A 13032-nucleotide genomic window follows, 5' to 3' on the forward strand; every position below is an offset into this window, starting at 1 on the left:
AAAAATAACATTATGCTGATACCTTTTGCTTTTCCCAAATACAATGTGTAGCCTACAGATGTAAGTGACTTTTCATCAATCCAGTTGCAATAAATGAACTGAACCAGATGAACTGCCCTCCTCACGATTGTTTAGAGATTTTAAAGGTTTTATAACAATTCTACATCTTCTTTGGCTATTCTACACAATCTATTCACCTTTCTTTCACCAGTAGGGTGTTTTTCTGTGCAGGCCGCACACACACACTCAGGCATGCCAAACAAGCATACACAAAAGTTTCAAGAGTGGGGGGATGGATTAAAATATGGAGAGACAAATTGGCGTGTGATTTATTTTTTTGGAACGGATGTACAGGACTGAGCTGCGGTCATATTACTGTACCGCCATATGCGGGTACATCTAGTTACCGAATGGAGCAGACTTTTACATTGATGAGATGTTGGTAATCAACTGGTATGGTGACTTCCCTTAATGAATTTTCCTTTCCTTTTGGCGCTTTATGCATATCTACATGTTTTTTTGTTTATGTAGAAATGAAGAAATGTTTTATACAGTAATCTTTCATTGTATTTTATTTGTTTTGATTCCATGTACAGAAACCCCGACCCCCCCCCCCCCCCCCCCCCCCCCCAACACACACACTTAGCATCATCATTGTCATTCTCTCATTATTAAGCATACAGCACACTGCTTGCTACGGAGGTGGTGCCTCTATATACTTTTGCACACTGCCCCCCCCCCCACATACACAGCACATTGTCTTCAGATCTTCTCCACACACATCCCAACATACTTACAGCACACTGCCCCCTCTCCTCTCCCCAAGGAGTTTTTTCTCGTTCTCTGCTGCTCTGGGTGTCTTTGTTGGCCCCCACCCAATCCCAACTTCCCCACCTTTTTTTTATGCAAGCCCTCGCTACTTAATCTAATAAACTCCCTCTTTACTACACCCCCCCCCCCCCCCCATTAATGTCAAATAGGCTGACACCAGACATAATTTCACCATTTCTTACTTCCAGCCAACTTCTATGCATGTGACAATAAACTTCCTTATCCTTGTGTCCTTGTAAATGAAGATTAATTGTGCAATGATGAGGAGGCTTGAATATGCTCTACCTAGTGCAGTCTCAATAGCTTCTGATTGAGACCTGCCTGTTATCTGTGATGACTGAGAATGAGACTGAAATAACCATTTAATGCATTTATTATATTTATATTTAATACATTGAACTCCATTGTCTCCATGCCTTAACACCTGCCTTTCTTTGTTCTTTTGTTGCATTTCAAGCGTAAAAGCTTCTAGTTTGTGCTAGCCCAAGTTCATATACATAAATACCATTCTCTTCATGTTCATTTGTTGTATGATATGTTTTTGTATGTGCCCTGTTTAAATATTTTGTGTGTGTGAATGAGTATATAACCTATATTTGCTGGAGGCAGAACAGCAAAGAATAAACTTTGCATTAACAAGATGTAATAATTTTGTTTGTTTGCTGGTTTTATTGGTGTGTTTTAAGGCCAACAGTCACAGTTATAATTTTCATAACTACTATTAAATAGCCAGCCATATTAGCACTAGTATATCGTGTTTTGCCATTACCCAATTCTCTGGCCCACTGGATAGGGTCAGAGCCTGCCCGGTAGGGCACATGCTGTCTGTCAGTATCATGAGAAGTGGCCAATCCATGCCTTTCCAGTAGATGGCGGTAATATACCTGAAGTGTACCAACGAAGAAATACCCTAGGTTCTTTTGGTCTGGTTATTTCAAGTTCTTGGGTTCATTGATCAGTTTGTCTGTACAAAAGACATCGATATGGCTTTTCAGTGTCAGAGGGATTGCTACATGCAGGAGGTTAGTGTCAATATTTTAATTCATAGCAGTAGTTAAATTTGGTTTGGCTGTCAAGGCTCTGACTATGTATGCTGGCCAGCCAGCCTACATCACGTTGTTGCTAACGGAAGGCTATGCACTTTTGTGTTTAAAAACTTTCTTGTCAAATGCACTGAAAATCTCGGATTCTATCATGTATCTGATCAACGAGTACAGCTGTTCATGGCGCGAGGGGCAACCTTTAAGAACTAGACTGCAGTTGAAAATGACAGTTGGACCAGCACCACGGACAGCTGAGACACGACACACCTGTCAAAGTTGACTATTTGACTGCCATTTCGTTCATCCTCTCTTGCAGTTACTGCAGTATACTACTTCTGTGGTGTCCAAAGTTGATGTGACTGCGATGTCGTGCATCCTCTCTTGCAGTATACTACTTCTGTGGTGTCCTGCGCGGAAGCAGAGCTGCAGCTCGAGAACAATGGAAAGAAAGAGAAAGTAAAGGGCTATAACGTCAAGCTGAAAGACACCATTCTCTTTCCCGAAGGAGGGGGTCAGGTAAAGAAGCAGCATCAATCAACATAACAACAAAAAAACATCAGAAATAACTCGACAGGGAGGGAATAGTCATTATGGGTCATTCCACCAAATCGGTGCATTTTCAACTTTAAACATTGGAAAAATATAGTTGTTTCAAACTGATTTTTTACATATTATTATTATTATTATTATTATTAGTAGTAACATTATTATATTATCATCACTATAGTAGCTGTTGTAGTAGTAGTAATAGCATTATTATCTTATAATTACTATAGTGGCTGTAGTAGTCATAATAATAATAATAATAACAATAATAATAATATGACAATGATGATAATAATAATATGTTCCCTCCAGCCTGATGACCGGGACCATCAAAAAAGTGTCAGGCGATCTCAGACAGGGCCCTGAGGCAGTGCACTTTGTGGGCTCCGCCCTGCAGGAGGGCCAGGAGGTGAAGCTGAAGGTGGACTGGGAGCGGAGGTTTGACCACATGCAGCAGCACTCAGGTGACTGACAACTGGTTATGATTCCAAGCAGGTGGTTTAGTGTCAAACCTGGGAAAGAGAACCCAGAGGAAGTTCTAGAACAGCCCGGGGGCTTCAATCTCCAAACTAAACAAAGTCTGGTTTTATCTTATCCAGGGGGGTGTATAATTTGTAGGAATGACGGACAACTCCTGTCGTTTTCTTGGTTTACTCGGAGATATCACTTAACACAACTGACTGACACTGTAACTGATTACCAACTGTCAAAACATCCTCTTGCATGCGCCTATGATTGAAAGTAACATTCTAACAATACATTTGGCGCATGCGCACAATCACATTACATGACTGGATCATGACATCTTCCCCTTTTTGAGACGAAGGCTATGGCTGGGCTCAACACAGAAACAGAACAAAATAATTTAACTGTGGACTATTAATTACTATGCCCAGGCACGCTGACAGGTCACTTTCAAGCATTCATATTTCATACTTTAAAGTTTAAACACACACATATATCTTCTACATTTTAAGTAATTCAACACTTTAACTGCAAGCTCAGCATTTCATTGTTTTTAAATATTGTTGTTCTTTCGTAAGACAAACTGGACATACTATATGCTTAAGATTTTCATAACATTTCTGTGGATACACATAGACTCTTCCCTTTTTTTCTTTTTCTTGACATTACCACATACAATAAATATCAATCTCTCTCCCTTTTTTTTTTGAACAATGAACATCAATATCTTTTTTTTTTTCGATGTCATACAATCAACATGTGTGTTTGTGTATGCATGTTTCGTGTGTGTGAGTTTTTTTTTTCTTCACACAGGTAACCTAAGGTCATGGGGTGGACTACCCAGTAATCTGATTGGCTGCGTCGAGTGTTGGGCGAAGGTGGCGCCTGTTTCGACGCAGGACTTCTCTGTCGGTCTGCACCAGGTAAGACGGGCGCCGTGACGCCTGTCGAATGCACGCCGGTAGCCCTCCTTGGCTCTGGCGTCGGGTTGCCTGACCGCTTCCAAGTCAGGCCACTTGGGGGATAGGACTGTGTCGAGAGTGGTCGTTTTGATCTGGCGGCCTAGCATCAGCTGTGCAGGGCTGGCACCAGTGGCTTGCAGGGGTGTTGCTCTGTAGCTCATGAGAGCCAGGAATCGGTCGGCCTGCCGCAGGATCTTTTTTGGCTGTCTGTACAGCTCTCTCAGCCTCACCGTTGGACTGAGGGTAGTGGGGACTGGAAGTGTGGTGTGCAAAGTCATATGTGTCAGAGAAGGTTTTGAATTCTCTACTCACGAATTGCCCTCCGTTGTCTGTGTAGAGCGCATCTGGACACCCCCACCGCGCGAAGATGTTTTTCAGACGGGCACAGGTGGTCTGGCAGGTGGGCGATCTCCAGGTAACGAGAAAAATAGTCAATGACAACTAAATAATTCTGTTTGTCGTACTCACATATGTCTGCAGAGATCTTCTGCCACGGCCTGGATGGCAGCTCGGTGGTGATCAGAGGCTCCTTCCTCTGTGTTGGTCTGGTCTGCTGGCATTCTGGGCATTTTGTCACAAGGTCCTAGAGCTCTCTCTCCAGACCGGGCCACCACACGCTCATGCATGCTCTCTCTTTGCACTTGGTGATGCCCTGGTGCCCATCGTGGAGACGGTTGAGGATGTCCTGTCTCATGCTGTGCGGGATGACTATGCGGTCACCGTACAGCACCAGTCCTTTTGAGACAGACAGGCTGTTTCCCCACTGGTGGTAAGCTTTGTGCCACCAGGCTGCTGACCACCTGGAGTTCGTAGTTCGTGTTCGTAGTTCGTAGTCTCCTGCTTGATCCTCTCCAGCTTCGATGGGGATACTGGCCAGGCGTTGTGTGCTGCATTTTCAAAAACTGTCACATCACAGATTAGCTCTGACACTTCACTTTGCACTGCTGGTAACGGTTGTCTAGAAAGTGTGTCTGCTACAGTCAGTGTTTTACCAGGTACGTATTCTGCTGTGGGGTTGTACTTAAGTATAAGTATAAGTATATAAGTATATATACTTTTTTGATCCCGTGAGGGAAATTTGGTCTCTGCATTTAACCCAATCGGTGAATTAGTGAAACACAAACAGCACACAGTGAGGTGAAGCACACACTAATCCCGGCGCAGTGAGCTGCCTGCTACAATGGAGGCGCACGGGGAGCAGTGAGGGGTTAGGTGCCTTGCTCAAGGGCACTTCAGCCGCGACCCACTGGTCGGGGGCTCGAACCAACAACCCTCCGGTTACAAGTCCAGAGTGCTAACCAGTGGGCCACGGCTGCCCGCAAACTTCATCATACGCATAAGTAAGCGTTGGCATCGCAGAGGAACTGTGTCAAGATCTTTGTTGTTGATCAGTGTAACTAATGACTTGTGGTCTGTGCTCTGTGAAACTCTCTAAGCCATAGAGGTACTGTGAAAACCTCTCACATGCCCAAACGGCTGCCAGACACTCTTTCTCTATTTGCGCATAGCGTGTCTCAGAGTCAGTCAGTGTTCGAGAACAGAATGCTACTGGCTTTAGTCCATCATCATGTCTCTATAGCAGTACGGCGCCTAGCCCATATCTGCTGGCATCTGCGCTGACTATTGTTGGCTTGCTAATGTCGTAGAATGACAGTGTGGGTGCTGTGCAAACAAGTTGTTTTACCTTGCTGAAGGCCTCGGCTTGGGGTGTGTCCACACTTGTCCTCGTTGAGCTTCAGGCCTGCGTCCCTCAGGATGCGTAGGGCTGCCTGCAGTCGCTCCTCGTGTTGGCCCTCGTCAGCACCATGGACAAGGATGTCGTCCATGAACACCTCAATGCCCTCCATGTCGCGGAACAGCACCGACATCTCCCTCTGGAATATCTCGGAGGCACTGGAGATTCCAAAGGGAAGCTGCTTGAAGAAGTATCTTCCCATAGGTGTGATGAAGGTGGTGAGCATCGCTGTGTCTCGGTCCAGTGGGATCTGCCAAAACCCACTGGCAGCATCTAGCAGGGAGAACACACGAGAGTCTGCCAGCCTCGGCAGGATGTCATCGATGGTGGGCAGGACATACCTCTCCCTCTTTATTGCGGTGTTCAGGCGCTTGAGGTCGACGCAGATTCTCACCTCGCCGTTCTTCTTTGGAACCGGGACCATGGGTGCACACCACTCTGTCGGCTCCTTGACATCCTCGATGACGCCACACTGCACCATCCTCTCCAGCTCAGCCCTGACTTTGGGGAAAAGAGGAGCAGACACCCGCCTCGCAGTGCTCACACTGTAAGGAGTAGCATCCTCTTTCAGATGGATTTTAACTGATTTCACCTTAAGTAAACCCAGCTCTGTGTCGTATGTGCTCTGCACCTCATTAAGCCTTTTTACCAACCCCATAGCCACTGCCACATTGCGCCCCAGCAAGTCACTGCCCTGACTTCTAATGACGTGGATGGTGAACTTGTACAGCTGCCCGGAGTACTTAACGGTGGCGTCGAACATCCCCAGGCAATCCAGCCTGCCTCCCGGGCTCTGGAGGTTTGCGTTGTTGTTAGCTAACGCTGGTGGGTGTTTTAGTCAATGGTAAGTGTCCTCTGATATTACGGTAGTGTCGGCCCCTGTGTCGATTTTATACACGACTTGTGTATGGTAAATTTTCAGCTTTACAGTCCATGGGGTGGTGGAGTCGCCAACTTTTATTTCCCCCAGAAAGTGCCCACTGCCTCCGCTTGCCTGTACTCTGCCCCGATGTTAACCAGCTCGTTGACTTTGGCTGACCGGCACACTGCAGCGAAATGCCCCACTTTTTGACAATTACGGCACTTAGCGTTTACCGCATTGCACTGGGCCAGTGAATGCTGTTTTTTTCCCACATCTAAAACACTTTTTCGGCGGTTGGGAGTGGTTGGTCTGCTGCCTCCCTCTCGAGCCGGACGGAGAGTTTGGTGCTCGAGACTGCCTTCTGTTTCTAGCTATTTCGCTGAGGTAGATAGCCTCGGTGGAGCTAACTTTAGCCTGCTGGCTAACTTGTCCCTTAATTTGCTCCGATTGCCGCACCATCTCAACGGCCATATCAAGAGTTAGGTCCGCTGTTAGTTGTAATTTTTCGGATAGCTCTTTGTCTAGGATGCCGATGACTAGCTTGTCACAGATGTTTTCGGTTTTTACAGTCCCAAACTGACAAGTTTCCGCTAATTCGTACAAAGTCCTTATGTATTCTTCAGCCGATTCCCCTTGTTTCTGCCCCCTTAAGTAGAAACGGGCTTGCTCGTGAATTACATTAACTTTCGGCACGAAATATGAGTTTAGTTTTCCCAACACAGTCTCATAATCGTCCTCATCCTCATCTTCATCGAAAACAAAGGTGTTAAACACTTGTTCTGCCTCTCTTCCCAGGGCGTATAGCAAAGTGCTCACCTGCACGGCACCACTTTCGCAATTCAGCTTCGTCGCTAGCCGGTATCGTTGAAACCTTTGTCGCCACTCTGGCCACTGCTCCGGACAGGTGAAATCCAAGCTTTTGGGTGGTTGAAACTTTGCCATGCTGTTGATTCGTCGTTTACTTCTGACACCATGTATAATTTGTAGGAATGACGGACAACTCCTGTCGTTTTCTTGGTTTACTCTCAGAGATAACACTTAACACAACTGACTGTCACTGTAACTGATTACCAACTGTCAAAACATCCTCTTGCATGCGCTTATGATTCAAAGTAACATTCTAACAATACATTTGGCACATGCGCACAATCACATTACATGACTGGATCATGACAGGGGGTATTCCAAATACGTGGTTTAGTCACAAACCTGGGTAAGTTAACTCAGAGTAAAGGGTAATAGAAGAGCTGTATGGCTTCATTCTCCTAACAAAACAATGCCATAGGGCTCTTGTTGTAGGAGGTTTACCACTTACTCTGAGTTAATTTACTCAGGCTTGTCACTATAACCAAGCACCTGGAATACCCCCCTGGTCTATCACTTAACCATTTACTTGGAATACCCCCCTGGTGCTTTTCTACTGTCAATGAATGAAATGTCAAATGAAATGCAGTTAGACAACGAAATGCAGATCTATCGCAACACAGTAAAGCTCAGAAATGTCCTGCATGTGTGCTAAAGGCTGGAGCCAACACTTTATAATCTTTTTCTTTGTTCTTCTTAGGGCAACATCTTGTCACAGCGGTGGCTGAATCCATGTTTGGATATAAAACCACGTCATGGTGAGCTTCTCAACCAAAAACATGCAATTATGTTTACGTTATGTTTATATTTCTTAGCAGATGCTTTTTTGTAAAGCAACTTGCAATGACATTAATAAACACTATATTAACATTAACATAAACAGTTTAAAGTAAACATCATTTAAATAAATAATAAAAACAAATGCTGTAGTTAAACAAATATAGAATATTGCAACAATTTCATTAACTAGCATTCCTGATTATTGCAGTGCCTTCAGTTCTGAAAACAAAGGTTCTTGATCACTGCAAAATAAGGGTTTCTGAACATTGTGAAATTTTCAGAAACAAGGAGCCGTGATGTTGCAATGACATTAAGGAGCCTGTTTCGGTTGTGTGTGTCAGGGAACTGGGGAGACAGCGCAGCGTCATAGAGCTGGACACTCCGTCGGTGAAACCAGGAGAAATGGAGGCTCTGGAGGCTGTCGTCAACCAGAAGATCCGAGACCGTGTCCCCGTCACCGTGCAGCTGCTTGCCATAGATGACCCCGCTGTGGAAAAGGTGGGTGCTGCTGAATTTCATCACCCTGTGGTGTCGTGGGCCTAATTCAATGAAACGCCTATGAATGAAGGTGCCTGCTTAATAACCCCAGTCAAATATTCTTGATGACTGGTCGTCCTAAAGCCTAAAGTTTGTTCAAATTTGACCAACAGAGGCGAACGTCGTTGCATTTTTCTTTGAATTTTTAAAATCTGAACAATTTTGTGTACATTTTGTGGACAAATCCATAGCCAAAATAATAATAATTTTAAGGCCTTGTGTTTATGCTTATGGTTACAATAAATTAAACTTCATATACAGGTAAGGAGTCGCGGTCTCCCAGAAGACGCTGCTGGCCCGATCAGGATCATCGACATTGAGGGTGTCGATGCCAACATGTGCTGTGGAACCCACGTGTCCAACCTCAGTGACCTACAGGTTAGAATGCTGGTCACTCCACGCCAACAAAGACACACAGTAATATAAATGGACAAATTTTTTTACGGGCAGCCGTAACCTACTGGTTAGCGCTTCGGACTTGTGACCGGAGGGTTGCCGGTTCGAACCCCGACCAGTAGGCACGGCTGAAGTGCCCTTGAGCAAGGCACCTAACCCCTCACTGCTCCCCCCGAAGCTGCTGTTGTTGCAGGCAGCTCACTACGTCGGGATTAGTGTTTGCTTCACCTCACTGTGTGTACACTGTGGGCTGAGTGTGTTTCACTAATTCACTGATTGGGATAAATGCAGAGACCAAATTTCCCTCACGGGATCAAAAGAGTATATATACTTATACTTATACTAGCAGAATTTTCACACAGAAATCCATAAACAGGACCTTGTTAGGCGCTTAGTGACTTGGCGTGGTATGACTCTTACAGTTGTCCGTCACTGCAGATGATGCCCGATCTTACTCGTGAAGAGTTCTGTCAGTGTTACAGAGATGAAACCGAGTTTCTTTTGGTTGTGTGGTTGTTGTAGATGATTAAGATTCTGGGAACTGACAAAGGGAAGAAGAACAAGACCAACTTAATTTTCTTGGCTGGGAATCGGGTGCTGAAGTACGCAGAGAGAAGCTTCAGTACCGAGAAATCACTGATTGGCCTTTTAAAGTGAGTAGTGCACTGGTACACTATCATAATCTGCCCCTGTCTTTCTGTCAGTCCCCCTCTCTCGCTCTCTTTCTCTCTCTCTCTCTCTCTCTTAATGTTTCTCTCTGTCTTTCTTTGCTTGCCCTTACATGTCAGGCTTGTGCAAAATTCCAGAATTGAATTGAAGCTGGCTCTTAAATTCCAATTCAATTCTTGAATTTCACTTGCATTTCAATTGAGGTAGCAAACAGGAAGCAGAATTGCAATTCGAATTTTGCACAGCCCTGTTACATGTGTGTAAACAGAATGTAGTGGTGTGTCCGTTGTGAGAGCGGACCTTGATTTACTCATCTGTAGATGATCTCTCTCTCTCTCTCTCTCTCTCTCTCAATGTTTCTCTGATGACGGTCCTAGTCAGTACGCTCTTTCATTTGTATGATTTGTATGATATTTGTGTGATTCCTTCTTCTCTTGCTGCTGTTGCAGGACAGGACCTGAGGACCATGTGGAAGCAGTGGACAAAATCCAGAAGACAGTGAAACGCTTACAGAAGGTAAACTTAAAGCAGCCAGTTAGTCTGTAGCTCCTTTTTAGCCATTGGCTAGATATAGGCTATTTGGTCCAACCCATTTCCAGTGAATTGTGCTAAGCTAGGCTAATGGTGGCAGATTGGGTTATTACATGCACAGGGAGTAGATGGCTAAATAAGCTAATTTCACAAAAGTTGGCGTGTTCCTTTAATGACTCCTTTAATTTCATATGTCTACAATGTCTTTGTATGTATTCACAAGTATCACAGTGTTCTGTGATGTATAATCATTGAGGCTTTAATAATACATCTCATGGTATTTAGGATCTCTATTACTTTGCGTCATATAAGCTAGTGATTTCATGTACATTTCTGCTAACATTGTTAGCATAGTGGCAGCCCATAGTCCATTACATGAGAGATATTTGGAACCATATTCAGTATTATTAGAACCTTGTCTGTGCTAGGAGTAACTTTGTTACTTTGTATTTCTATGTAGAGCAACCTTACTCTTCTTAGAGATATGGCGGTTCTAATTGCGCAAAATTTCAAGAACAGTCCAGAAAAAGGCAACTTCTTCACTTTACACAAGTAGGTGACAATTCTGTTTTGTCTGAAAATAATGTATTTTAGATGGAAACAATTTATCCATCTTTCAAGATTGTAATATCACCTTTTCTGTTTTTTCAGTAAAGATGGAGACAATGAGTTCATGAACATCATTGCCAATGAAATAGGTTTTGAGGTAAGAAAAAGATTATAAATGAAAAATGTACATTATAAATGATATACAGTATATTTAAATTATAACACACTTTTGCCTCCTTAACAACACTGAGTTTGAATGAATAGATGTAAAATCTTAACCATCAGGTGTACTAGTCAGTAATAAAGTAAAAAGAAAAAAAAACATAAAGACAAATTTTGAAACTGTTGGGGTATTAAAAAGCAAAAGCAGGTAATGACTCATATAACAGTACTGTATAAACATAGATAGACCCCCAAATTAAAGGCTTATTTGCAAAACACCACACCTTCAAGCTTGCTAGGGATCTAGGGTCTTCTGAGAGTCTGTCGTCCTCCAGTTTGCATTTGGAAATGCAGAATTACGTATGTCTCTGGTTCTGCCCCCAGCACACAACCATTTTCCTGACAGTGGGGGAGGAGAAAGGTGCCGGAATGTTCCTTTTAGCTGGCCCCACCGCTACCATCGACACCGTGGGGAAACGGTAAGAAGCCTAGAAGCGCCTCTGCACTGTGCTGTGTGATATTGGCACACAGAGAATGGCACTAAAGTGGTGTACAACAAAAGTGCCACTTGGTGGCGCAGTTTTACCAGAAGTTCATTTTTAATCTTTTGTGTATTTGAGAGCCTGTATAGTCTCACAGGCCGGTTAGCCAACCAGAGGAGCTCTGTCCTCAAATTAGAGTCCTTCATTTCTGTGTGTAGTAAAAATTGCATTCTTAGTTCTAGTCAGTGCAAGAGTCTTGTACCTTTAGGGACCTGTTCCTCAAGGTCATCTAGCTGTCTGTTCTTTGTGTGTGCGTACCCAGAAAACTGCTGTCAGTCAATGGGAAACATGGGGACTGTGCTTTTTAATTTTATTTAATTTCTTTAGATCAGTAAAAGTTCAGTCCTCAAAGCTTGTTGATGTTGTAGACTCTCGAGGCAGGACAAGGCAAAGTTGATGACTGTATCTGCCCGTCTCAATAGAGGCATTGACACTGTTGGGACTTCCAGTGCAGTTCCTATAACATGTTGTACCCCCCTAACATGAAAGTACCCATGTATTTACATGAATGTGTGTATAAAAATGTATATGTTTGTGTGTGTGTCTGTGTCTGTGTGTGTGTGTGTGTGTGTGTGTGTGTGTGTGTGTGTGTGTGTCTCCCGTGCAGAGTGCTGGAGCTCCTCCAGGGGAAGGGGGCCGGGAAGAACGGGCGGCTGCAGGGGAAGGCTGGGTCTCTGGCCAAGAGGGCCGACGTGGAGACCCTACTGAGGGAGCACTGCAGCCAGGGGAAGACGACCGGGGAGGAGTGAAGGAGGAGAGGAGGAGGGTGGTGGAGGAGAAGAAACGAGGGATGAGAAGAAGAAGAAGAAGAAAAGAAAGAGGAATCGTGGAGAAAGGGTAAATAAATAAAAAACGACATGGAAGAGAGAAGAGTAGGAGCAGCTGGGCTTAACAGCTGTTTCGCTTGTGATCACTCCAACAGACTGACGTATGCAGACAGGTGACCGTGGGAACCACAATTATCCTCAGGAAAAAATAAAACAAAAACAAGTCATGTCTTCTCGATTGAAGACACACATTTTTTTTAGATCGAAGGGCACAATGTTGATCGTCTGTCCACAATGTGTGTGTATGACTCAACGTGTCTGAAAGGTTCAGATTCGACACACGTATGAGGAATCTGCTGTATACTGTATACTGTATACTGAATACTGTATTTTTCTATGTAACAAAATGTACCTCATGACATGTTAAATTATATATAGCGAATAGCGAATATTAAAACCTGTCTGAATAAAAATCATGAGTTTTGTGGATTTGCCTCAAATACATACATATACCGGTAGTCAGGAAAGTGCAGTTATTTCCACCTCAAAAGATCAAATATCCAAAGTCAGAACTGTTTTTCGTATTCCAGGTTAGTGTATCTCTACCCATTAGAGCATACTTGTGTGAATGTGGTCGTGTGTGAATTGTGTGTGTGTGTGTAAGGGACAGGGGCAATTGTATACTCTATACAGTATTAGTATTTTAAAATATTTTATTACAAATAGCCTAACATAATTTCAAAAATATAATTTACAGAGTTACAGAGAACAGATACAAAAAAATATGAAAA

The 13032-nt window shown here is 43.8% G+C and overlaps 1 protein-coding gene across 1 annotated transcript; it reads left to right on the forward strand.

Moving 5' to 3' along the window:
- Positions 1-1726: 1726 nt before the first annotated feature.
- aarsd1 (alanyl-tRNA synthetase domain containing 1) lies at positions 1727-12717 on the forward strand. The gene is given in 13 exon segments (XM_048233395.1): positions 1727-1853; positions 2262-2390; positions 2733-2740; positions 2742-2884; positions 8009-8066; positions 8430-8586; positions 8887-9003; positions 9544-9674; positions 10140-10206; positions 10682-10773; positions 10873-10927; positions 11317-11411; positions 12082-12717. Coding segments are annotated over 13 exon segments (1233 nt in total). The 5' UTR covers positions 1727-1814; the 3' UTR covers positions 12224-12717.
- Positions 12718-13032: the final 315 nt, after the last annotated feature.

This window comes from Alosa alosa, chromosome 22 (assembly GCF_017589495.1).
Source record: "Alosa alosa isolate M-15738 ecotype Scorff River chromosome 22, AALO_Geno_1.1, whole genome shotgun sequence".
Taxonomy (NCBI): Eukaryota; Metazoa; Chordata; class Actinopteri; order Clupeiformes; family Clupeidae; genus Alosa; species Alosa alosa.